Genomic DNA, 27,148 nt, shown 5'->3' on the forward strand with positions numbered 1-27,148 from the left:
GGCTCTCAAATCAAATGCTCTTGTAAGTTTACTTATTCTCTATTAAAGTTTTCTAGTGGGTGTTGATGTATAATGTTGAATACATTGATAATTCTTTAAATTTATTAGTGAATTTTAGTTTTTGTTTGAATTATAACCTCTTTCAAGTAAGCATCTCAACACATAATAAAATATTTTTATTAGTTCTAATCGTATTTCTTAAAAAGTTTTTGCGTGTGTTTATAAATTTCTATTATATAGATAAATTAATGAGATAAAATATGTCTCATTCTTTAGTTATACTCATCAATATTAATTGAAACATAAATGACATTTACTTTTTTTTTGAGTCAAGACATATCAAATATTTTTTTATTCCGTAAAAATAAAAGCGAAATCTATACACATTTATTCTCTTTAAACCTCATGTATAAAATTAAGTTAGATATATTATTATTATTATTGTTCAACCATGCTTTAATAAGTATTTAAATTAAATTCACTAATTTATTTTAAGGGTTGTTAGTGTTAATATATTTTGCCATATATAAAAACAAGGACATTTAAATTTATGTTATCTTTTTATAATACTTCCTATATTAAATTTGTTTGGTCTATTTTGACCTGACATAAAGTTTTAAAAAGTAAAGATAATTTTTAAATTTTGTAACCTTAAATTAAAGATATAACAAAATGTTTATAGTATTGTGGTCTTAAACATGATGTGCTATATGAAAAAGTAAAGTTAGAAAATCATTAAAAAATGAAAGTCATAATAACTAAAATTGTCCTCTAATTTAACTTCAACTTGCATCTATATACTCCAACTTTGTATGTGCATAATTAGAAATTTAAATTTGTATAGAAAATTGAATTAGTAGACACATTCATTCTACTTGACATAATACACTCTGAGCATCAGCAATATTGACACATAGGATAAACGTATTTATTTATGATCAGTTTAACATAAGTTCAGTGTTTATTTACGATCAAATTGAAGAACGTAAATATCAGATGAAGTTAAATTAAAAAATATAATTATATATTATATTAAAATTAAAATAGATCATTAGAAAAAGGTGTCAAAAGTTGAGAGGAGTCAAAGGTAAGTGTTGAAGCCGTTACTTAATAGAGTTTTAAGTTTAGGGGCAAACGGGCAAAGCACCGTTTCGGGCAGCTTGACACGCCCAAAAAGAGAAGGATGAGTAATTTCTCTCACTTACTTTTTTCTTCTCTCTCTACACACAATGCAACAACTCACAGTCCAGAGAGAGAGAGAGAGAGAGAAGGTAGTACAAATATGTGAAAAGTTTGTAACAGATAAACAAAAAGGGATGCATTACAAGAAGGAGAAGAACTAAACTGAACTGAAAAAAGCACAAAAAGAGTTGTATTAGAGTAAAGGGGTACCAAAATCTTGAAAATAGAAGTGTAAAAATTTGATCTTTTTTTTTTGTGGGTAGTGTGAATGAGATTGATTATTGGGTTTTGAGCTTTGTGGGGGTGTTTATTTTTTGGTTTGGTAATGAGGGTTAGGGTTTTCTTGATTTTTTGAGTAAATGCTGGATTTTTTGAGTTTGGTTTACTTGGATCTAGGAGGTTTTTTCAGTGAGCTAGCTTCTTGATTTGTAAACACACACACACACACACACACACACACACATATATATATATGTTTGTGTATTTGATGGTGAAGGTGATGGAGAAGGAGGCGTTGGTGTCATTGTTGGTGTGGCTAATCCTGATTGTACATCCTTTTAAGCTCATTTGTGGTAATATGGAAGGTTTGTGCTTCTTCTTGCGGCCCCATTATCCTTTTTAAGCTAATTTTTAGGTCTACAAGCTTCAAATGTTTGAAATTTTTGGTATAGAAAATGAGTAGTTGCTTGAAAGTGAAATGAGGATGTGCAAGATTGGGTTTTAAAATTTTAGTAATAATAAGGGTAAGTAAGATGTGCAATGAGCTTCCTACATTGTTACAGTGGCAATCAGTTTAGTTTTAATGTCAAAGTTTTTTAGTTTCCATTGTTATTCAACCTGTGTGCAATGTATTTCATGTACAAGCTTAAATAGTTAATTTCATGTGATTTAAATTACTTGTTGCCAAAATCTTGATAAACTGTTTTATTAGTCAATAGATTAAGTTTTTATGTGCCTTAATGTGGATTGAATAATTGTCTATGTTTTCCTAAATGGATACGCAAACAGGTGATGCGTTGCACAGTCTGCGCACCAACTTACAGGATCCTAACAATGTGTTACAGAGCTGGGACCCTACCCTTGTTAATCCTTGCACATGGTTTCATGTTACTTGCAACAATGACAACAGTGTTATAAGAGTGTAAGTATCCGTTGTCTGGTTTACCTCTGTTTTAATGAATTTGCGATTTTGCTCTCTTGTGGTGATGAGCAAGTCATAATACAGTTTGTGTTTCCATAATACTTGTCTTATTCAACCTTTCCAGTGATTTAGGAAATGCAGCTTTATCTGGTCAGTTAGTCCCACAGCTTGGCCTTTTGAAGAATTTGCAGTACTTGTAAGTCGCACTTTATGAACTATGTTTGGAATTAATTTACAAATTTAGACCTGGAAAATCGGCATTAGATGTATTGGTTTTCCAGATGTTGAAGATTTTGCATGTTACCTCTAGAATTTGCTGCATGGAAATACCATGGACGTCTTGCATATTAACGTCCGCATAAAAACAAAGCTGCCGCAAGTGGAAAAGCGAGCAGAGAACACGTTCTCCTCTCGTTTCACGTGGCGTTGTTGTCGGTAGCGCGGTTTGTTAATGTGTTCCCTAAACAACAAAAAATTGTTCGTGTACATAATAAAAGATTTAAATGTGCGTGTTTCACATTACATAGTATTTACTCCCTCCGTTCACTTTTACTTGCTCAGTATTCCAAAATAGATTTTCATTTTTACTTGTCACTTTTAACATATCAAGAAATCACCCTTTTTTTCCATGTTTTACCCTTAGCATTAATTACTTACTCCCAAAATCACTTTCCAAGACTTAACACTGAGCATCAATTAATGCGGGCATGATGGTAAAATACTCATATCAATTATTGTTTCTTAAGGGATGTGCAAAGTCCAAAGAGGACAAGTAAAAGTGAACGGAGTAGTGAATTAAGAAACTTGGATACTTGGATTTAGACTAACAATGAATTAACTTATGTGGCAAAGTAGTGTCTGTAATTACTTGTAAAAATTACTTGAACTTAAATTTCTGTCATATACTCCCCTATCAAAAGAGAAGTCGTTAACTCTTTTATTGACTCTTAAACAGAGTTGCAGTCTTGATATCATTATGAATGTCAGTACCCCCGAGCACGTCTTGATATCATTATGAATGTCAGTACCCCCGAGCACTCTTAATTTGGAATGGCAAACTTCAACTCATTGCAAATTCTTTATTCCCTCTTTCTTGTCCCAGGTAGCGTCTAATCATATGATTTAGGATGATGGAATAGGATCAAAGAAAAACTATCGAAAACAAGCCGATTAAAAAAGTAAAGCATAACCTAGACCGTAAAAGAGGAAAATTGGCTTGAGGGTTGTTAAGTATCTTGGAGAAAAAGATCTGAAGTTTTCTGGTCATACAGCAGATGCTAATGCATTTTTTACCAAGAGTCATGGTTCAATTAAGCATAGATTTTGTAATAGTATTCAGCTTTGTTTGAAGTTTGATAATATGGGTATTCAATGTGCCAATAGTCATATTCCGTCTCAAATTGGTTTTCGGAGTTCTTATTGTAACCCCTCCTGATCTTTTGAAATTGCAACTGTTTGGAAGTTCATAGCGATAGTAAGTGCGTGTGCACCAGGTGAAGCTGGGGATTACATGATGTAGCCCTATGCATCAGACAATGTGTTAATGATGGGAGAGCTAGCGATTGCTTCGTTCTTCTCACACTTCCTACGAATGCCTAGATTCACTTGAGGCTTGTGCAGTACATGTATCTAAGTATTTTCCAAGTGTATGCATGTGACAATCACATCAAGAATGCTGATGGAATTTAATGACGTCTAGGCATACACATTGTTTAGAACTGTTAATATAATGACAAGACATTAATTTATTGTCGATAAGGTATAAAGATCGTACGAAATGTTTGATGAGGTGATCATTTGAAGCACATGGAATGACAGGTTTTTATCAAGCAAAATACTTGTTACTTACCAAATATAAGAAGATTCCCCCATGACACACATTGGCAACTAGTTATCATTATTAGCTTGGATCACCTATTCCTTTCTCATTTTTTTGACTTTTAACTATGGCTTGATGCCAATTTTGATGAATGAGATTCTGCATCACTATCTTGGTTGTTCCATTAGCCTAGGGATGTCAACAACAACAACTTTTACCCATTGGAACCTAGGGATGTCATTGTTATTGATATATGGAACTGATTCTATGGTTTGCTTTTCACAGGGAGCTTTACAGCAATAACATAAGTGGTCCAATACCGAGTGATCTTGGAAATTTGACTAATCTGGTCAGCTTGGATCTCTACTTGAACGTCTTCACCGGTCCCATCCCGACTTCCTTGGGCAAGCTGTCGAAATTGAGATTCCTGTATGTATTTTATATCCTATATTAGATTTGTGTGGATATTGTAGTGTCATATGTGTATGTATCGAATCAACCAAGAGTGATGACCTACTCTTGCTGGTGTGTTGAGAAAGGAATTGCTGGTGTGTTGAGAAAGGAAAGGATGTCTGAATTCTTCTCTAGGTTCCACTTCCACATAAAGACGACCTCTATTAGCATTAGGTTCCGCATCAAGTATTGATGGTAGAAGGTGTTTGAGGACTTTATGGGTTTGATATCATTCATTAAACAGATCTTACATATAAGTCTTTTAATTTTCTCCCTTTATTCTAATCCTTATCCAAAGGAAAAGAATAGAAGCCTATGCATTTTCTGATATTTGGGCCTGGTATTATAAAATTATGGTAGGAGTTTAGTAATTGGTGTTTTATTTTCTCCCTTTGTTGTGATCCCCATCTAAAAGAGAAAAGAAAGTTTAGAAGCCTATGTTTCATCTTTGCATCTTTCACTGCTGAAGTTTCTCTTGCTTAATGCTCCACAAACTTCTTTTGGCTAGACTGTCTAAGAAGTGTTCCAAATTGGTTCTATTATGCAGACTCAGCATGTAACTTCATTAGCTAACTAATTTTTGGCACTGACTATAGAACTATTGCAGTATTGCCAATGACAACTGATATAGGTGTTTCAAGTTTCTGTTTGTCGCGGGGTGGGTGGGGTGGGGTGGGGGATGTTTTTGATGTTCTTTATTGTGGCTCTGAACTGAATACTTCATTTTCCTGTTGAAGTGCCTGTTCTGGCTTAAAGTACCATAATGTTTTATATCCACATATAAATAATATATTAAGATGATTCAGTTTTTATCCATTTTTTCCTGCGTTATTCTCCCATTATTTACTTGTAGCAAAACTGAAGCTCATTCCTGCACACCTTTGTGATTTTTTTGCGAGGATAGTCGGCTCAACAATAATAGCTTGTCTGGTGACATCCCAATGTCACTGACTAATATCTCATCACTACAAGTGTTGTAAGTACACTAGCTGTTTGTGACTTAGATTATTCTCTCTATCTTCCATATCTTTTCATTCATTTCCTTCTCCTTCTAATGCATATACAGATGTACTCATACTCAATTCTTGTCTCATCTGTGTATAGGGATCTGTCAAACAACCGTCTCTCAGGTGCTGTTCCAGATAATGGTTCCTTTTCTCTATTCACACCTATCAGGTATATTTCATGTAAGGTGGTTCACTACCCAACTGGCTGGTGTTTTTAGCATGCTGCTATGTGCTAATATATTTTCTTGAATTTTCAGTTTTGCAAATAATCTGGATCTTTGTGGGCCTGTAACTGGACGTCCTTGCCCAGGATCTCCTCCATTCTCTCCTCCACCTCCATTTGTTCCACCACCGCCAATTTCTACTCCAGGTGGTTCTCTAAATTGGTGTGGATAAATTATTTTCGTTTTCTTTTTGCTTGTTTGAGTGTGGTGATTTTAGTTGGTCCATCCATCTTTCCTCTCTTAATTTTTCCTAATAAAATTTGTGCTATAGAAGTACTGACAAGAAGGGGCAGAAAAGGAAAAGCCACTTTTGCTAGTCAGGCATTTTGGTTAAGTAATTGTTATGGGACACTGGGATGCACGAGACTACATTTAGTCTCTAAGCATTCTGTTGTTTACGTCGAATATTTGAGGGTCTTACGGCGTAACATGCGTGTAATAAACTTTTGATCTGCGCAAGAGATGCAAATTTTGTGTGCTATCTTGAAAATGCAGGGCCAACAATTTTTGGTAGAAAAAGGTATAGATAATGTCTGAACGAAATTAATCACATTTATGCCAGAACTTGTGAAGATTTTCTTTTCTGTGTAAAAAACTGAAAGGGCAGTTAGGTGCACTAAAGTTCCCGCTATGCGCGGGGTCTTTGATGTGTAAAACCTGTCCTGGAAATTAGATCCGAATGACCGATCCAAAATTTTGTCCGCTATGGTTTTGAAGTAGTTTGATGATGAAGGGCCAAAATTGTGTGTTAAAAATGATCTGGATCATGTGAAGAATCTTTATCAAATTTATGGGAACTTCAGGAGGAAATGGTGCAACTGGAGCAATTGCCGGAGGTGTAGCTGCTGGTGCTGCTCTACTATTTGCGGCTCCTGCCATTGCATTTGCCTGGTGGCGCCGTAGAAAGCCACAAGAATTTTTCTTTGATGTACCAGGTTAGCAGTTTACGATTTCCAACTATAAGTCCATAACTTCTGCTTACTCCCTCTTGTGTTTTTGGTTTCTCTTTCATGTTTTATTTTTTTGGTTCCATAATTACTGTCTTTGCTTAAATTATTGCAGCTGAAGAAGATCCGGAAGTTCACCTAGGTCAACTGAAAAGGTTCTCCCTTCGAGAGCTACAAGTTGCAACCGACAGTTTTAGCAATAAAAACATTCTGGGTCGAGGTGGATTTGGTAAGGTATACAAAGGACGCTTAGCTGATGGATCATTGGTGGCTGTTAAGCGGCTAAAGGAGGAGCGTACTCCTGGAGGGGAGTTGCAGTTTCAAACAGAAGTTGAGATGATTAGCATGGCAGTGCATAGGAATCTTCTACGATTGCGTGGCTTCTGCATGACACCAACTGAAAGGCTGCTTGTCTACCCCTACATGGCCAATGGAAGTGTTGCATCATGCCTGAGAGGTAATGCCTTCTGAAATCTATTACCTTAATATACTTGGATGTTCTCACCTTTAATTTGGAGGGTACTATAACATAATAGACTCAACACTCTATCTGCCATAATTTAATTCTTTCTAATACTCCAATAGGTATGTTATTCCTGTAAATTGGTAAAAGGTAGGAAATAAAATAAATTATTATTTAATTCTCTTGACAAAATAATTTATTTTATCAGAGCGACCACCATCTGAACCGCCACTTGATTGGCCAACACGAAAATGCATCGCTTTGGGTTCTGCCAGGGGATTATCATATTTGCATGATCATTGTGACCCTAAGATTATCCATCGTGATGTGAAAGCTGCAAATATATTGCTAGATGAAGAATTTGAGGCTGTTGTAGGAGACTTTGGTTTGGCTAAACTTATGGACTACAAGGATACACATGTTACTACTGCTGTGCGTGGTACAATTGGGCATATAGCTCCAGAATACCTGTCCACAGGGAAATCTTCAGAAAAGACTGATGTTTTTGGATATGGGATAATGCTTCTGGAGCTAATCACCGGCCAACGTGCTTTTGATCTTGCTCGGCTTGCAAATGATGACGATGTCATGTTGCTCGACTGGGTATGTTGTCATGCTTTCTTTACATGAACATGACACGAGTATCATAATATGCTCGTTTCTTTTTATCTGTACATCACAACACTAGCTTATTAATTAAGTGAATCTATCTGTCTTTAGCAGGAATCTTTATGTCTATGATCTGAGAGTTAACGTTAATCTTGTTGAATTTCTTGTTTCAGGTGAAAGGACTCCTTAAAGAGAAGAAATTGGAAATGCTGGTTGACCCTGATCTTCAGAACAAATACGTGGAGGCTGAGGTGGAGCAACTGATCCAGGTAGCATTGCTTTGTACTCAAAGCAACCCAATGGATCGGCCCAAGATGTCGGAGGTGGTGAGAATGCTTGAAGGCGATGGCTTGGCTGAAAGATGGGATGAGTGGCAGAAGGTAGAAGTTCTACGGCAGGAGGTGGAACTTGCACCACATCCTGGTTCTGATTGGATAGTTGACTCAACAGAGAATTTACACGCAGTTGAATTATCGGGTCCAAGGTGACCGTACTACCCAAGTAAAGAAAAACAAATCTTAGGAGCTCTTATTTTTGTTGACCTTGTCAAAGTTTTTCTTGTGGAACTTTTAAGTAAAATCACCAGTTGTAAGTTTATGAAGTGTATGTTACATTGTGCATAAGAATTTGTACTAATAGGAATTCTAAATCCACCCCTGACAAGTTGCACATAGGCGTAGTAGTTAAGTGCTTTAAAGTCGTCTTACACAGTATGCTGTTAGCTGAGTCTTGTTTTCAGTGACATTGTTCTACTGACACTGGAAATGAAATCAATATATTGAGGTTATTTACAAAGTTTTGTGCATCTGAAACTGAAAAATGTTTATGTGGTTGAGGGGTATTATCTAAGCAAATATTTACAACCGAGTTGAACTTGTACCTATTTGGATTGCAAATGAAAGGATGAATGTGATGCAAGATAATAGCAAATGTTCATCAATAGGCCAACTTGCAAAGTTCATTTTACCACTCTTTGCCCAAGTTTTGGGCCCTTTCTGACTATTCAGATGAGCACTAGACGCTTTGATATCAGAGTACAAGATCTGCTCAGTGAAACATTTGATCATTTCCATCATTATTTTTTACTCCAAAGAAATTTCTTACATTCAAATTTCCATCAGAAAATTTCTTACATTCAAATTCTTGAACTGCATACTCAACATACAAGGTTCCTTTGAATGTACTACAGATAAAAGAGGTATAGAATAAACAGGAGAATCTCAAACTCACAACCAGCAAACGAACCAGAACCAAAGCCTGCCCAGTGCAGAAGGGTAGAGAAATGCACTTCACTTATCATGGCTGGGACCTGCTATTATCTTTGAACGACTGTGAACGAGAATTGGGATTAGAACCATTTGTTGTATTAAACAGATTGGGATATGAATAATATGTTTCATTGTCCATGGAAGGCAATCTCTGTGGTTGGTGAAGACCCATGCCCTGACCAGGATGACGAATATGGGAAGTAGGAGACTCACAACCTACTGTTGAATCATCGTATGAAGGAATATTCGACACCTGACGCTCCAATGGGCTGCCATGAAATGGGCTGGGGATACCATCAGAGTTTGATAGTTGGTGTTGGAGGTCCAACGGAGGCTTTTCTAGGATGTGAGATTCTTGTTTCTCAGCATAAAAGGGGTTCTCACTGGGGCTTACAGGTAGCTCTTCACTTCTTTTTCTGGTAAGCTCACTGATTCTAACCTGAGCAAGGCTAGCTGCTGAGCGAGCAGCAGCAGCTGCACGTTCGGCCGAATCAGCAGCTGCTTGGGCAGCAGCCAATACATCTTGCAAATCTACGTCAGTCTCAACTTTGGTCTTTGTAGTAGAGGGAGGTAGAGTACTTTGGGGCGTGGTACTTTCTGTTGAGGAGGATGGAGATGATTTTGGCGGGGGAACCATGAATGGCAAATACTGTTTCTCCTCTTTCGGTGCAGATAAAGTATCAGCTGATCCAAAATCTTTTAAAACTACCTTCTCTTGCAAAACTTCATCTCGCTCCACATTTTGTTGGTGATATTTGATCTCACCGTCTTCAGAAGGCTTAGCTACATCCTCATCGAAGTCAGATAGTGCAGAGGCTGGGAAAGGAAGCATTTCAGGGGCTGAAACTCCACCGGTGCTAGGTCGTAGTGGCTGCTTAGGGACTTCTGGAAAATCTAACGAGTCCAAATCAGCCTCAGATTCCGATTGTTTATCATAGACTTGATCTGATGCAGATTGCTGCACCTCATCGAACCTTTCTTTGGGAAGGGGCACCTTAGCCCCACTGACAAATTGTGTGGGCCCATTCTACAAAGCAAAGGGGAGAAGTCATAACGATTGAAGAGAGGAAAAAATCAAGCCAGTAAAAAAGGGCAGCCAGTGCACTAAAGCTCCAGCTATGCGCAGGGTACGGGAAGGGCTGAAATATACCAGTAAGTCCTCATGCAACTTCAAAAGCTCGGTTTCAGAAGCATTTGGATCCCAATCTAGCTGATGCTCCTCAGCAATTTCCTTTAGCAGCTTCAATTTCACATCAGGAGCAGGAGCTCGAATAGACAGCAACTCTATCAACTGTCAGACACAAGACAAAAGAAAGAGAGAAATCAGAAACCAAAAAAAAAGACATGGTTCCCCTTTCTGGTTTAGCTATGGCATAAAGGATAACCAAGGTAACCTGGCGATTGACACCACATTCTGGCAGGAGCTCTGTAGCAGCAGCAATGAATTCCTTCCCATATTTACCAGCAAACATCATCTGAACCTGTAGCAATTCTGGAAGATCTGCACATCTTGGTGCAGCAAAACAAACACTTGAAATAGCTTCTTTCAGATCTAGAGGGCATTCCCTGGACATTATAGAGAGTTTGGGGGTTCAGCTCTTTCAAAATATTCCAAGTTAAGAAAAATTATCAACGAAATTCAACTAGATGTCTAGAATATTAAGAATTGGAAAGAAGACCCTTACATGCAGGACAGCTCAACAGTATCAGAATGTTTTAAAACAAAAATTGATGATGAAGCACTTTGGCCCTATCTAGGAACTAAAAATCCACCATTTATGGTCTCATGTAGATGACTGAATTATTTTAAGGTTCCATCCTTCCATAACATAAGCAAGGATGGCTTGTTCATTTTATGCCTTAGATACTTCCCAGTCATATAAGCAGAACATAAACCATAGTTAATCCTTGTTTGGCTAAAATTGACTTTATGTAAAAGGACCAAACATGATCCTGCTCAGACACATGCACATACTCTCACTTAGTCAAACCTACAATCAGACAACCAACTACATTTCAAAGTGGGTACTAACTTTTTTCAGAATATATGAAGATTAACATATTAAAGGACTGTGATTCTTTAATTGAACCAGAGTTGCTCCATGAATGAGTTTCCAAATTCAGTGCAGATAATTCTCCAAAACAACAGCTAGGTGGAGTATAGTAGATCTGAAAAGTTTGGTGCTAAAGGAGATACTGAACTAAATGCTGAGAACATCAGCAGTAGAAGGAGAAGGCCAGAGGCAAGCGACAGAGGACAAGAGGAAGACTTTTTATCCTATACTATTTTATTATTATCAAACCTCATTCAACTAACTTCCCTAGTCTATATCAGGTGTAACCTGATTTAATGATTCATTGCGGCCTGGGTAAAGTTAAATGGAGGTATAGTTTTTGGAGTAAATGACAACTATAGAGATGCACATGACAAGCATAAGTAAAGAAAAATACAAAAGGCAATATACTTTACTTGTCAAAAAGGAAAAAGAAAAATAAGCTAAAAGTCAATACTACAGGTACGTCAACCCTACAACTGGGATTTACATCTGCTAATGGTGTCAAACAAATTATATAACCACGAAAAGCAAAAAATAAATGTTCCGCCAAAACAATAAGTGCAAAAAGTATATGCACTTAGCCCAAACACAATAGGTAATAATTTATTGAAACAGTTCAATATTCTTTGCCATAATGCCATTCACCCCATATTCTTTATCCTAAGATCAACTAAAAGCATATTCAGTTGCTAATCTCTAACTGAAGAACCATCTTAGTATACACAAAACATTGAATATCAAAAATATCAACACAACAGAGATAACTCATTACCTTTGTGCTTCAATAATTGGAAGACGAACAGATATTAGCTCACAGAATAGCTCAACTATCTCCTGTGCTGCCATCATTCTCTCTTCTCTTATGATATGCTCTACCTAAATAAGCAATCAACAGAATCAAGCTCATTGCGCTGCAAAATCATCTATCAAAATACTTAATGACCTTTCAGTATTATAAATGCGTACACACAGCCTTGCACAAATGATATCAGCATTAATTGAGGAATTTAAGCAAAACAAGATTCAGTTTATACCCGAATTCGAGCAGTAGCTTCCTGGCCAGTCTCTAGTAGCTTAGCTATTTCTCTTCTCATCTGCTTCAGTTGAATCTCCCTACGATTCCTCAGTAGCTTGATTCGCGGAATAGTCAATTTCAATAGGGTTTTGCTGCAAATCGTAAGACCACATCAGCAAATTACTAAATAATAAAGCTTAACAATCCATAAACCCATAAAATACTATTTCACCATACTATAATAAAAACAACATTTTTCACCCAAATTTTCTCAAAAAATCGAGAATTCAAAATCTCATGATTTCAATCAATACTAAGCTAGCTTTTGGCCATAGATTTTGAAACTTCATATTTAAATATCTGTTTGGCCATGAGATTTGATCAGATCAAATATTCTCCAGCCAGCTTTTGGGACTTCCGCTCACAAAACTTTAAATTGTTTCCAAGTAAATTGCCCGTCCAAAGACAACTTCAAGACTCAAATTTTCAAGTTTAAACTTCAAAATCTACGGCCAAACGGGAGCTAAACCGGCTCTACAATTAATTCCTAAATTTCCTAGAACAAGTTTGTGAAATCTGCATGATAAGAACCCTTAACTAAAAAACCCCAAACCATATAATCTCAAGGGAAATAGAGGATTACCATTTGGCAGCTTTGAAACCTTTGGCGAAGAAAGAATCCATTATACACTTCGATTCAGATCTTCAATACCTGTCTACCACAAAATAATAAATCAAACTGCTTGATACCATAAAATAATTAATCTTAACAGAATTATCACTTTACCTAAAACCACAAAATAATCTTAACAGATTAATGAAATAATGATTAAAGGAAGACGACAAAGTAGCAAAGAAAATTATGTGTATTAATAGAAAGAGGAAAAAAGTGAACCTGCTCCGCAATGTATATAGAGCCGAATGGGACGCGGACAAGATTTCAATGTCCACGACAACTCGCCACTTTCCTTAAGCTCTAAGCAATTATTAGGTTTCAAAATTCAACTTAATTGATTTTATTCCAAAACTTTGGGATAAATTTTAGAGAAAAAATCTTACTCAATTTTGTAACTGTTCAAAAAAAAAAAAAAGAATAGTACAAATCTAAAAGATGATCAATTTGGGACGGGCTCGGGCCAAGATTGGATTGGGGGGTGGGGTGGGGGGGGTGTACGTAGTATTTTGTTTTAATTAATTTAAGTTAAATACTAATATTTTATAATTTAATTTTAAAATGTTAATAAACATTAATCCTCAGCCCACTTTTTAAAAAATAATATTTTATAATTTAATTTTAAAATATTACTATAAACATAAATATTATCAGACAATATTACATAATATTAATACTTGTTAATCAAATCTCCAACACCCAAAAAATACTACTAATAACGAAATTGAATAACTTTTGACATGATATCCTTCGAACCAAATAAAAATACTAATAAGCAATGTAAATAGTTGTATGTATTTGACTTATAGACCGGCCCGCACGCTAGCCCAATTCACATTGCTCAGCCACAGACTTATCCGGGCCGGGCTAAAAAACCTAATTCTTAAATGGACCGTAAAAACTGAAGCCCAACTCCATAAAATTAGAAGTCGGGTCGGGCTAGTCTAACGGACCTGGCCCATATTGACGGCTCTACATATTTTTATTGTAAAACTTAAATAAATCTAATAAATTTATCCCTAATTAATTTTTATTCTTATTCTTTATTAAATTATAAATACTTTTTTATTTTATAATTTTTTAGATACATGATTAGCATCTGGGTACATAATTATGAATTTTTGAGAATATAACAATTAATTACTCTATTTTTGTTCGGATGTATAACTAATGTCTAAATACATAATTTTGATTAGTGACATACATTTATTTCTGAAATTATTTGATCGAGATAAATAATACATTAACTAGACTAAATAGAGATACAAAAATTATGTATCAAAAAATTTGTGAGATTATGGATGTATCCAGTTATTTTAAAATAATAAAGAGATTTAGATAATTAATAAAAAGAGTAGGGATTTTATGTAGTTTACTAAATATAAATTGTGGTGTTATATAATTTTTTTTATTTTAGTCTGTTTAAAAAAATCTAGTAATTATTTTCTATAATAAAAGACAAATTAATTTTTAAGGTCATTCTTTTTTTTTTTTTTTTGGTTGCAAAGTTCATTCTTTTATTTGTAAAGAAATAACGTATAGCCTAACAACTTGTCACGGACTATTTAGATCATAAATTTTAAAGATAGTTTTTAAATTTTTTATGTCAAGTAAAATAATGTCACGTAAATTGAATACAGACAATATTTATTAAGTGAATACTATTGTCATTTTCTGTGCTAATAATGTTGATAAAACTCAAAAACTAATTTCTAAGTTATCTTTAATATCAGCCTTTTTATTTTAAAATACATATATAACCTGATATTTGTAACCGAGATAACATCTAAGTTATATATTACCATTACTTGGAGAGAATAGACTATAGAGAAACTCTCATTTGTATTGCCCTTGTGATATTTATGTATTTTTCTCCTCGACAACTTTTACATATTGTGGGAGATTGTTATCAAAACTTCCATCATATTCTTTTAGTTAAACGTTGTTAAAACATCTTTTATATATTCAAATCATTTTAAATGTGTTGGTTAAGAATTGAGTCAAATTTAAAACGAGTTGGGTTCTAAATAAATTTAAATACTAATTTTAATTTTAATTTTTCAAACATTTTTTCCTAAAAAATTATAGGATTGTCATATCATTAAATAGATAACAAGAATTGTAAATGACTAAAAAAGCCAATTTTTTTGGGAGTATGAACTAACTAGCCAAAATTGAATTTTAGAATACAAAACAAAATTGAGTGTCTGTAATGACAAATTACTACAAATTGAGTGACCATCTGACATTCTAGACTCTCATATTTGGTAAATGACATTTGACGCCAACAAAAGAAGACCTTTAGTGAAAAATGTACTCGTACATACTATCTGCATTTTTCAATAAAATTTATGTAATTACTGTTATTATAACTGATAAGCTACTATTCTTACTAATAGAGAAAATTAGTAGCAGCAAAAGGCAAAAGGGAACTAGTCCGACTAGTTCTGGTTTCTTTGTCCTGGAAGGTGTTGGGTGCTAAGTCACTAATGGGAAGGTTAGCTGCAAAATTGCAATCATTTGTATTTGTATATATAACTTTGTAGTTTTCGAACCAACTTGCATGCATCTCGTACGCTATTTTCTTGTTACAGAATTAGTCCACCTGCAGTCCAAGTGCTGGTAAAACTGAAAGGATGGTTAAGGGCAGCAGCTTGTGGAAAGTGAATAAGGCTGGATAAACAAGAAACCTTACTCAAGGTTATGATGATAAAATTCTCCGACATGGGTTGTGGTGGGCTACTTAACCCTTAACTAGAGATTTCGGGTTCGAGCCTGGGTATGGAGAAAATCCTATTGGGAGCGTCACACCCAAAATAGGCCTTACAATGTGTGCTCCGGATTAGTCAAGGCTCCAACGTGAGTACCGGACACTGGGTGGGAAACCAACCAACCAACCAAACAAAACACTCCAAATTACTCTTTCTGTGGGGTATGAAATCCTTCGACATTGTAAACTATTTTTTTCTCCTTTGTATTTATTTTTTTGATAACCGTGATATTCGAGTCAGCTTGCGTGCACCTCGATTAATTTCACGAGATACTTGTCACTTCCCACCAGCAACAGGTATCACGTAACTCTGTCCATTAAGGCTAGAACAAATGAAAAGAAATCACCTAATGTTTGTCTCTATTGGAAATTGAACATGAGACCTTATGATGCTTAACCCAATTTCATTGAATCACTAGGTCACACTCTTGGGTGTATGCAACAAGTGTATTTTGAAGCAACGGACTAAGAATAGTACAAAGATACCAACTAGATCAACCGTTAAAAGAAATAAGACGAAACCTGTTAGATTTTATCAAACTAAAACAAGTTAGAATGGTTACCACAAGGAGTTTGGCTCTATTTCAGTGGCAACCATAGGTGTTGATCAAGAAAAACAAGGTTACATTTATCCCCAAACTATAACCTCAATTTTTTCCTACGCCAAAACCACCTTATACGTATCGATAACATAAGCAAGTATATACATGACATGTGCCGTGAATTGAGCAACATAAGAAATCTGGCCAAACTGCCATGCCTGGTTGATCAACATACTTTTAATTTGGTCCTGCAGTTCCCCTTGGTCTTCACTTGGAACCTCCCATGGCTTCCAATACCCCCTCTTTTCAATACGAGCCCAAGCTAGATCCCTATAACAGATAAAATGACTTAATGAACTTAGTCGATGCCTCCTAAGCTAAATGAACAAGAAATGGGAAACTCATTTTAGGATCAGAGAAGCGTGTTAATACTTTGTGTTGAGATAGTGAAATAGGATAACCTAACCAAGAAAGGCATGTTTTATTTTCAGACTTCATGGTGCTAGTACAAAACAAAAGCAGCATAGGTTCTTCTGCATCCCAATGTCATATGCATTTGCTACCGTAATAGAAGAACCTGAATTATTTTACGTAACAGGAGCCTCCAGGAGGTCATGGGTTCAAGCCTTGGAATCAGCCTTTGACAGAAATGCAAGGTAGGTTGTGTACAATACACCCTTGTGGCGGGGCCCTTCCCTAGATCCTGTGCATAGCGGGAGCTTTTAATGCACTGGGCTGCCTTTTTTTAAACTGATTTTTATATCACAACTACACATAGCACAAGTGACTTCCTTTTCTCCCAATATTTCTTTCATGTAGCATGTTTCATCAGACAGGCTGGAAATTTGGAGACAAGCCTTACAGTCTAAAGGTTTCAGACTACCTGGAGTGCAAGTCCAATGACATCGTCATAAGGTGGAGGTGAAAGTGAAGATCAATACACAAGTCATATCCAAGAAAAGAAGTTTGAAGTATCTTAGATCAATAATCCAAGGAGACAGGGAGATTGGTGATGATGTCGTGCATCGAATTGGAGTTGAGTGGATGAAATGGAGGCTCGCCTTCGAGAAACTGTGAGATAAGAAATTGTCGCCAAGCTTAAAAGTAAGTTCTATAGAGAGGTTGTTAGATCAACATTATTGTATGGAGCAGAGTGTTGGCCAGTCAAGAACACACACGTTGAGAAGATGAAGGTAGCAGAGTTAAGGATGCTTATGTAGATATGTGGGCATACTATACTAGAAGAGATACGATTAGGACTGAAGTTATTCATGGTGGATAATATCGGAAGCAAGGGTAAGATGGTTCGAACATGTGAATGGAGGGAGTGAAAGGTTGATTGTATCAGGAGTTAGGAGAGATGAACGTGTGCCAAAAAGAGCTAAGGAGAGGTGATTATACGCCAAAAAAAACTAAGGGGAGGTGATTATAAAAGACATGGATACAACTTCAACATACTTTGTGCATGACCCTAGATATGAAGGTTTGAAAGTCGAAGATTAGGATAGAAGGCTAGTAGGTAGCCAAGTGTTATCACACTTTATGTGGGAGTAGTAGGGACTATTTAGTAGCGGTGTAGTATTTGTTGAAATTTGTATTTAGTTACTGCAACAATTTTTAGTTAATAAGTTGTTTAGATTAGGATGAATTTGAATTTTGAAATTTAATTAGGTTGTTTGAGTTATTGAGATTTCTTAGATTTGTTTGAATTTCGAATTATGCAGGTTGTTATTGTAAGCTACTATTAAAAGGGCTCCTGTGATTAAGAAAATTATTATACTCTATAGAAAGTCATTTCAATCCATTGATAGTCATTTTAACCCCTTTTTTGCTGCCCCATCTTTTTGTAAAAAAGCAACAATATCTTATTCCCAGCAGTGTTGTAAAAAGCGCTCGCCACGTTGCCAATAGCGAATAGCGAGGCGAGGCATAGTCGCCTCTTGTCGTCGTGGTGCTGCGACATCCAAAAGGCGACGCCTTTGCAAGAAAGGCGAGGCGGCGAGGCGGCGAGGCGACAGTGGCGTAGCCTTTTAATTTTTTTTTTTTAAAATTAGGATTTTAGGGATAAAAGCTAAGTTTAGGGCTTATTTTCCTATTTTGGCTCTACCAACTTACTCAATTGCCGACTGCAGCTGCTACCATTACGATCTCACAAGTTCGACTTCGACTCCGGTGACTGGCGGCTGTCACACCCCCTTTTTACGTACTCCAAAAGATGGTTATAATTTAATGTTCAAAAAAGGGTTTTATTATTTAAGTGACAAGAAATGAAAATATATTTTGGAAAAGGATTATTAACATTTTTTATTCAGAGTCGCCACTTGGCATAATCTGGTGTGCCAAGTCACCATTATAAAATCCTTTTAAAAAAAAAACCATTTGACTCTTTAAACTGGTTTGCAAACAGAGATTCTGGCTAAGGAATTCTGTTGACCGAGGGGAAGATGTTAGATACCCCTCGATCCCGTGGTTCAACCACGGTCGCTTGGTAGAGTGTATCGACTATTTTTTGGCACTAAGAAACGTATAAACCGCACGAAAAAGCACGCCAAATAATCAAACAAAACAAAACAATCCAAAATGTAAAGTCCAGTCCAATTATTACAACCCGAAATAGAAAGGGACTGAAAGTAAACCTACGCTAGTCCTAAACTAATGCTCTACCCGATGCCTCGGGCCTTCACCACGAACGTCCTCCGGGTAATGATATCTCGGGGCATTCCCGGCGAATAAATATATACAGATACTTCGGGGCATTCCCCGACCAAATTAATACAATAGATGTCAATGTATAAATCAAAATCATTCCACAAACATTTCACCATTCAACAATCACAAATCCTAAATCTTGCCTACCCAACCTACTCTTGCCTAAACCAATCGGCGTATCATGATACTACCAAGTTCAATTAACGCTCGTTTCAAGTTAAACACACAGTGAAATCAAGCTAATCCAAATCACCAATTATATCAAATTTTTAATTCTCACCCCCAAATCCATTTTCTAACCACATAATTAGTGCATGCTTCGATTTTCCAATCACAGCTCATAATCCGAAACCAACATCAAACACAAAACAAACAACGAAGATTCAAACATAACACACAATAAATAAATCATTCACACCCACAACATTAATAAAGATTCAAGATAAAGTAAAGATCGGTAGAAGAAATGGACCTCTATGAAACTGATCCTTGTCGATAATAAAGAAATCCGAGACCGAAATCCTCGAATCAGGGAGCCCCACAACGAACAAACCCAATCAGTGTCTCAAAATTTCCAACCGAACATATTTCAACCAAAAATAAGACCTCAAAGTGAAAACCAAATCACGAATATTGAACGGGTTAGTCACGAAAGTCACCCCAAACGTAATATCGAATGGATTGACAGCCAGAATTGGTATTTTCGGTGACGATTAAACCAAAATCAAGATCGGGAACAATGGTTTGACGCGGATTTAGATGGAACAGAGGGCTGGTCGTCGTATTTTCGCTACACCGGAGCTCGACGAATTCGATAGAGACAAAGGCGAATAGTGAACGATGCGGTAACCAAGTTTTCCAGCGAAGCCATCACCAGAACAGTAACACAAACGCAGAATTTAGGTTTCTCCCTCAATACTCACTACCTCCTTTCCGTCCATCTCCGATTATGCGTATAGATCAGTGTATCGTGAGGAGTGTGTGTGTGATTCGGTGTGTCTGTGTATGCGTGTTGTGAAGAAGAATAAATTTTCAGTGGGAATTTTTGTTTCTCTGTATTAAAATTGAGATTTGTGTGAGGTGTGTATTGAATCCCAATTGTATGGTGTTCTCTATAGGATAAAAGCAAAAAAAAATGAAGTTTAGTGTGTGTTCTGTGCGTATATGCTGTGTGAGTGCCAAATTCGAGACTGTGAGAGTATGTGTGTGTTTTTCATTGTGAGGGTCACGTGGGTGGGTATTGGGGTAGGGTAGGTGGGGTATTAAGGTGGGGTAGAGTTTGTTAGTATAGGGTAGGTAGGTGTTGTTTTTTAATTGGAGGGATAAGGGTTAGGTGTCTATTTTTGTTTGGGTAGGTTGCTAGTAAGACAAAATTAGTTAGGGGATTGTTATTTTTTTGTCATTTTGTGGAGGTATTATCACACGGGTGAGGGTACACGGTAGGATAACATAAAATGGGTAAAAGTGAATAAAATTTGAACTTTAAGAGGACGAAATCACGTGTCTATATCATGCCCCCTTTGGATGTAAACACATGGTGTTTTATACAAAGCAGTAGACAACGAGGCGAAATTTTGTCCTGACCTTTATTTAAACGTACGGAGCAAGAGGAAGGAGGAAAACCAGGTCTTGACTTAGGACATCCTACCCACCCTAGTTATGAGGGGATCAAATGACGAATATCTCCAAGGATTGGAAGGAGATGGGCTATACCGAGTTGGAGAGTCGAGTGAAGTTCCATCGAGGTTCCGGTCCGCGACTCTATTATTACATCAAAAATAAAAATTACAAGTTAAAACATAAATGAAATTACAAAAATCCTATCTATACAGCTTCTATTGGTTCTTGACTCGACTTTCATCACCCTATTCTTCAGGCGGGCTCCTGACTTGCAATTTCTTTCAACTTGTTGCTTGGCTTTCAATTGCTTCGCTTTGTTGCTTGACTTTTCGTTTCTTTACCCTATTCTCCAGGTGGGCTCTTGACTTGCTATTCCATCACTTTGCTGCTTGACTTTTATTTCTTCACTCTGTTCTCCAGGTGGGCCTCTGACTTGCTATTTCATCACCCTGTTCTTCAGGCGGGCTCCTGAAACCCAAAATTAAAACTAGAATGAAAATTATCCCAAACAAGAATTATAATAAAGTAGTATTTCATTTTTGAGAGCGTTGTCCCATTTTCCAAGAGGGTCCTGAACAGAAAGTAAAGTCTCATTTTTTAGGAGGGTCCTGAATTGAAAGTAAATTCCTGTTTTTCAGGAGGGTTGAACATAAAGTAAATTCTCATTTTTCAGGAGGGTCCTGAACATAAAGTAAAATCCCGTTTTTAGGAGGGTCCTGAACAGAAAGTAAAAGCCCATTTTTCAGGAGGGTCCTGAACAGAAAATAAAAGCCCATTTTTCAGGAGGGTCCTGAACATAAAGTAAAATCCCGTTTTTAGGAGGGTCCTGAACAGAAAGTAAAAGCCCATTTTCAGAAGGGTCCTGAACATAAAGTAAAATCCCATTTTCCAGGAGGGTCCTAAACATAAAGTAAAATCCCATTTTTCAGGAGGCTCCTGAACATAAAGTAAAATCTCATTTTTCAGGAGGGTCCTAAACAGAGGTAAAATCCCATTTTTTCAGGAGGGTCCTGAATAAAAGTAAAATCCCATTTTTCAGGAGGGTCCTGAACATAAAGTAAATTCCCATTTTTCAGGAGGGTCCTGAACATAAAGTAAAATCCCATCTTTAAGGAGGGTCCTGAACAGAAAGTAAAATCTCATTTTTCAGGAGGGTCCTGAACAGAAAGTAAAATCCCATTTTTTAGAAGGGTCCTGAGCAGAAAGTAAAATCCCATTTTTCAGGAGGGTCCTGGACAGAAAGTAAAATCTCATTTTTCAGGAGGGTCCTGAACATAGAGTAGAATCCCATTTTTCAGGAGGGTCTTGAACATAAAGTAAAATCTCACGGATGTGCATTTCCAATGGTAGCTGAATTAAGTAAAGCGAATTTGCCCCTATTTCAACAAAGAAAATTTGTCAGTTAAAAACTTAGTGGTGGCTTGCAGATCTTGGCTTCTCAGGTATCTGCCCAGCACTCGTTCCTTTAATCTTTGTTTCAAATCGCTAACACTTTCCCTGTCTTGCCGCATCATTGACCCGGATCCAGATTGAGGGAAATGAGTTCTGACTCAAACAATGGGTTTCCATTTTACCATGCCCCTGAGGTGCACTCTTTTCCCAAATCTGAATGCTTCCACGAATCCAATATCCCGTCGGTTGATAGACTTCCTTTGCTTCATGTTGAATTACGATCATATTTCTTTCCTGGGCTGTTCCTTGGCTTTTCCTCATATAATTGGAAAGACTGGTAGTAAATTTTGAAATCCTTTCTCGCTTGTTTTGACACAGACTTGACTTAACATGTAAAGAAAAGATGGTGACTTTTATTTTGATAAATGACATAAAAGGACAAAAAGCATGAATATGTAAATAAAAGAAAAGGGACCTTGCCAGTTAGGGGAGAGCTTGCCTTTCGCTTCAACCTGGTGAGGAAGGATACGTCTCAATACCAACTGACCAACTTCAAAATTCCTGGGACGGACCTTTTTGTTATACGCTCGAGCCATCCTCCTCTGATACAACTGGCCGTGACACACAGACATTAGCCTTTTTTCCTCAATCAAACTCAAATGTTCCAGTCGGGTTTTTACCTATTCGTCATCATCAATCTCTGCTTCTACAATGACTCAAAGAGAGGGAATTTCAACTTCTGCAGGGATGACTGCTTCTGTTCCATACACTAATAAATATGGAGTTGCCCCTGTTGAAGTGCGAACAGTGGTGCGATAACCTAGCAATGCAAACGACAAATTTTCATGCCACTGTCTAAACCCTTGTACCATTTTTCGCAGTATCTTTTTTTTATTCTTATTGGCGGCTTCTACAGAACCATTGGCCTTTGGGCGATATGGAGTAGAATTTCGATGTGCGATCTTAAACTGTTGACGTACTTCTTGCATCAAATGACTATTGAGATTGGCAGCATTGTCTGTAATGATCATCTTAGGAATTCCAAATCTACAAATGATATTGGCATGAACAAAATCTACCACAGCCTTCTTTGTCACTGACTTGAAAGTTACTGCCTCTACCCACTTTGTGAAGTAGTCAACGTCTACCAAAATGAACCTATGTCTATTTGATGCCTTCGGCTCAATCGGTCCAATCACATTCATTCCCCAAGCCACGAACGACCATGGAGCGGCCATTGTATGCAACTCAACAGGAGGAGAACGTATTAGATCACCGTGTACCTGACATTGATGACACTTTCGAAAAAATTGAATAGAATCCCTTTCCATAGTAAGCCAGTAATAACTTGCGCAAAGAATCTTCTTTGACAAAACATGACCGTTCATGTGTGACCCGCATACTCCAGAGTGTATTTCAACCATGATTGCCAAGTCTTCTCTTGCATCTACACACCTCAAAAGTTCCAGATCTAGGGTCCTCTTATACAAGATTCCCCCACTTAAGAAAAATCCACTAGCCAAACGCCTAATAGTCCTCCTTTGATCGTTGGTGGCATATGATGGGTATTCTCCTAGCTGAATGTACCGCTTGATATCCAAGAACCAAGGTTCTCCATCGAGCTCTTCTTCAACCGCATTACAGTAAGCATGCTGATCACGACTCTGTATATGCACTGGATCGATGTAGGCTTTATCAGGATGTTGGAGCATTGAAGACAGAGTGGCTAAAGCATCAGCAATTTCATTATGAATCCTTGGAATATGCCTAAATTTTACCAACACAAACCATTAACATAGCTCCTGCAAGCATTATCGATACGGGATGAGCTTCAAATCTCGCGTCTCCCAATCGCCTTGAATTTGATAGATGAGCAAATTCGAATCTCCCAACACCAATAATTCTTGGACTCCCATATCAACAGCTAACCTCAAACCAAGAATGCAGGCTTTGTACTCTGCCATATTGTTAGTACAGTAGAATCGAAGTTATCCTGTTACTGGGAAATGTTCTCCCGATTCAGAGATAAGAACCGCACCTATTCCAACTCCTTTCATATTGACAGCTCCATAAAAAAATAACCTCCAACCTGGATCAACATCTATAATGACTTTATCGACACACGACACTTCTTCGTCAAGAAAATATGTCTTTAATGGCCCGTACTCTTCATCTATGGGATTCTCAGTAAGATGATCTGCCAAGGCTTGGCATTTCATGGCGGTTTGAGTCACATATACAATGTCGAACTCGATAAGCAATATTTGCCACTTTGCCAATCGATCCATTGGCATAGGCTTCTGAAAGATATACTTCAAAGGATCCATGCGGGAGATGAGATAAGTAGTATAGGATGAGAGATAATGCTTCAACTTCTGTGCTACCCAAGTTAGGGCACAACACGTCCTTTCAAGAAGAGTATACCTGGCCTCATATGCGGTGAACTTCTTGCTAAGATAATAAATAGCCTGCTCCTTTTTGCCTGTGACATCACGTTAGCCCAGGACACAACCAAAAGAATTATCCATGACTGATAAATATAAGATCAAAGGCCTACCAGGCTACGGGGGTACTAGCACGGGCGGATTTGACAAATATCTTTTGATTCGATCGAACGCTTCCTGACATTCTTCAGTCTATTTTACCGCAGCACTCTTTTTTAGCAATTTGAATATGGGCTCACAAGTGGTTGTGAGTTGAGCAATAAACCTGCTAATGTAGTTCAGTCTACCAAGCAAACTCATCACCTCCATTCTATTCTTGGGCGGGGGCAAATCCTGAATGACTTTGATTTTTGAGGGATCCAATTCAATTCCCCAACGGCTGACTACAAACCCCAGCAGCTTTCCAGACGGAACTCCAAATACACATTTTGCCGGGTTGAGTTTGAGATTATACCTGCGAAGCCTTTCAAAGAACTTTCTTAAATCTTTAACATGGTCGACCCGACTTTTGGACTTAATAATCACATCATCCACGTAGACCTCAATCTCCTTATGCACCATATCATGAAACATAGTGGTGATGGCTCTTATGTATGTTGCTCCAATATTCTTCAAATCGAACGGAATCACTCGATAATAATAGGTTCCCCATGGTGTGATAAAAGATGTCTTCTCCACGTCTTCATCATCCATAATGATCTGGTGATATCCGGCATAGCAATCCACAAAAGAGGCAACCTCGTGTTTAGCACAGTTGTCTAACAAAATGTGAATGTTGGGCAGTGAAAAATCATCTTTTGGACTTGCTCTGTTCAAATCACAGTAATCAACACACACTTGAATTTTGCCATCTTTCTTTGGTACAGGAACAACATTGGATAACCACATGGGATAGCGAGCTACTCGAATTACTTTGGCTTCAAGTTGTTTCATGATTTCCTCTTTAATTTTAATACTTACATCCGTTTTAAAATTCCTCAACTTCTGTTTGACATAAGGGAACACGGGATCAGTTGGCAATTTGTGAGCCACTAACTCAGTGCTTAAACCAGGCATATCATCATAAGACCATGCAAAAACATCCCTGTAATCAATTAATGCTTGAATCATTCCATCTTTTAGCTATGGCAAAGCATGTACACTGATTTTAGTTTCCCTAACATCTTCTTGATCCCCTAGATTTATTGGCTCAGTCTCATTCAAATTAGGATTCGGTTTGTCTTCAAACTGTTCCTACTCTTTGCTTATTTCTTCTAGTGCTTCTTTTTCATCATATTTCCCATCCTGCTTTATTACATCTTGATTAATTTGGATTTTAAGATTAGGCTGAAAATTCCGCATGCATGTCATGTCATTAGAATCAGCATAAAGAGAACTGTGTAAAAAAGAAAAATAAAATATATTAGACACGAAACAAAAGAGACATTGCATTTCATTAAATAAAAAGATAGAAGGGTTTAAACATAGATGCCAACATAACATAAGCAAACTAAAATCCGAATTACAACCCTGAAATAACTCAGATAAACAGAAAGAAAAACAAAATAAACTACCAAAATCCCTCCTGACGGGGAGAGAAGTGACTTCCCAATTATTGAGCCAGACAGCTGGACCTATGAATTGCACGTCTGCCATACTGGTACCTTCTCCTGCTTCGACCATATCAACTTTAAATAAAAGGTTCTGGAAGTCATCAACCACTTCAACTTTAAATTCCACATGCTTCGTGACATCGCTCTTAACAAATGATTCACTGAGTAGTGGCATTGGGCGAGGGAGTGACCATGTTTCCTTTTTCCTTCCCTTGGCTTTCTTCAGATCTTCAGCCATAGGCTCAAATCCCAAACCAAACGTGGCCACGTTCTCACTCGGACATATGGGATGAACTATACCGTGCAAAGACGCTCCCAAACCCTTTCCTGGCTCAAATCCGTATTTCCAAAGTTCACTCACCATCATGATAGAAGCAGAAGACAATTGCGGTCCCGGTATAACCTGCCATTCAAGGATACGATTCACTGGAACTGTATAAAAAATTTGATATACGAATGTCTCCTCTACGTTATTTGCTTCAATAAGAGACAAGGGAGAATCTTCGTAGGCGGACAAATCTCCTTCACCATGAATAACTACTTCTTGCCTGTCATGCTCAAACTTAATCATTTGGTGTAGCGTAGATGCAACCGCCTTGGCCTTGTGGATCCACGGCCTTCCCAACAACAGATTGTAAAAGGAGTCTACATTCAATACTTGAAACTCTATGGCGAATTCAACAGGCCCTATGGTCAACATTAGTTCTATTTCGCCAATGGAATTTGATTTTGCACCATCGAAAGCCCTAACACATATATTATTGGGCCTGATCCTATCAGCACCAATATTCAACTTTTGCAAAGTAGAAATAGGGAAAATATTTGCACCTGAACCTCCATCAATCATAACGTGAGTGACGTAGAAATCTTCACACTTCACTGTAATGTAAAGGCCCCGGTTATGCCTTGTACCTTCAACGGGCAATTCATCGTTAGAAAAGCTGATCCGATTGACCCCAAAGATTTTTCCAACCATTTTCTCAAGTTGGTTGATTGTAATATCCCTTGGAACATATGCTTCATTTAATACCTTCAGTAAAACATCACGATGCTCCTTGGAGTGCAACAGCAAAGATAAAAGGAAAATTTGAGCAGGGGTTTTCTTCAACTGGTCTAATATTGAATACTCTGGCAACTTTATCTTTTTCAAAAATTCTTTGGCTTCCTCTTCGGTGATAGGCCTTTTGATAGATGACGGTCCACTCGCCGTTGGCTTGGACT

General features: G+C 37.2%; 2 protein-coding genes across 5 annotated transcripts; one reads left to right on the forward strand and one right to left on the reverse strand.

The window, feature by feature from the left end:
* Window positions 1-1,129: 1,129 nt before the first annotated feature.
* On the forward strand, window positions 1,130-8,640 carry LOC107867591 (somatic embryogenesis receptor kinase 2). Its single transcript, XM_016713898.2, has 11 exons — window positions 1,130-1,766; window positions 2,191-2,323; window positions 2,448-2,519; window positions 4,428-4,571; window positions 5,500-5,571; window positions 5,700-5,771; window positions 5,860-5,972; window positions 6,630-6,761; window positions 6,889-7,230; window positions 7,445-7,839; window positions 8,019-8,640. Exons 1-11 carry the CDS (start codon window positions 1,655-1,657, stop codon window positions 8,331-8,333), a joined length of 1,902 nt encoding a protein of 633 aa, XP_016569384.2. The 5' UTR covers window positions 1,130-1,654; the 3' UTR covers window positions 8,334-8,640.
* A 249-nt stretch (window positions 8,641-8,889) lies between these two features.
* Window positions 8,890-13,295, reverse strand: LOC107867592. 4 transcript variants are annotated; one of them, XM_016713899.2, is made up of 7 exons: window positions 13,081-13,295; window positions 12,829-12,897; window positions 12,205-12,337; window positions 11,943-12,046; window positions 10,508-10,679; window positions 10,264-10,404; window positions 8,890-10,140 (listed from the first exon to the last, which is right to left on the reverse strand). In XM_016713899.2, the coding sequence occupies exons 2-7, from the start codon at window positions 12,867-12,869 to the stop codon at window positions 9,142-9,144; spliced, it is 1,590 nt and encodes a 529-aa protein (XP_016569385.2). In that variant the 5' UTR covers window positions 12,870-12,897; window positions 13,081-13,295; the 3' UTR covers window positions 8,890-9,141. The 4 variants fall into 4 exon arrangements, with proteins under 4 accessions (XP_016569385.2, XP_016569387.2, XP_016569386.2 ...); XM_016713901.2 differs by having other exon boundaries at window positions 12,829-12,901; XM_016713900.2 differs by having other exon boundaries at window positions 12,829-12,901; window positions 12,973-13,086.
* Window positions 13,296-27,148: the final 13,853 nt, after the last annotated feature.

This window comes from Capsicum annuum, chromosome 4, assembly GCF_002878395.1.
Source record: "Capsicum annuum cultivar UCD-10X-F1 chromosome 4, UCD10Xv1.1, whole genome shotgun sequence".
Classification (NCBI taxonomy): Eukaryota; Viridiplantae; Streptophyta; class Magnoliopsida; order Solanales; family Solanaceae; genus Capsicum; species Capsicum annuum.

Excerpts from the sequence above, each read along its gene's own strand:
- LOC107867592 (XM_016713899.2), bottom strand. The coding sequence starts at position 12,869 with ATGGATTCTTTCTTCGCCAAAGGTTTCAAAGCTGCCAAATG. Across the intron at positions 12,338-12,828 it reads GGTTTCAAAGCTGCCAAATG|CAAAACCCTATTGAAATTGA; the intron begins GTAATCCTCTAT and ends TACGATTTGCAG. Across the intron at positions 10,405-10,507 it reads AATGTGGTGTCAATCGCCAG|TTGATAGAGTTGCTGTCTAT; the intron begins GTTACCTTGGTT and ends TGTGTCTGACAG.
- LOC107867591 (XM_016713898.2), top strand. The coding sequence starts at position 1,655 with ATGTTTGTGTATTTGATGGTGAAGGTGATGGAGAAGGAGGCGTTGGTG. Across the intron at positions 2,324-2,447 it reads GACAACAGTGTTATAAGAGT|TGATTTAGGAAATGCAGCTT; the intron begins GTAAGTATCCGT and ends CAACCTTTCCAG. Across the intron at positions 5,973-6,629 it reads ACCGCCAATTTCTACTCCAG|GAGGAAATGGTGCAACTGGA; the intron begins GTGGTTCTCTAA and ends TGGGAACTTCAG.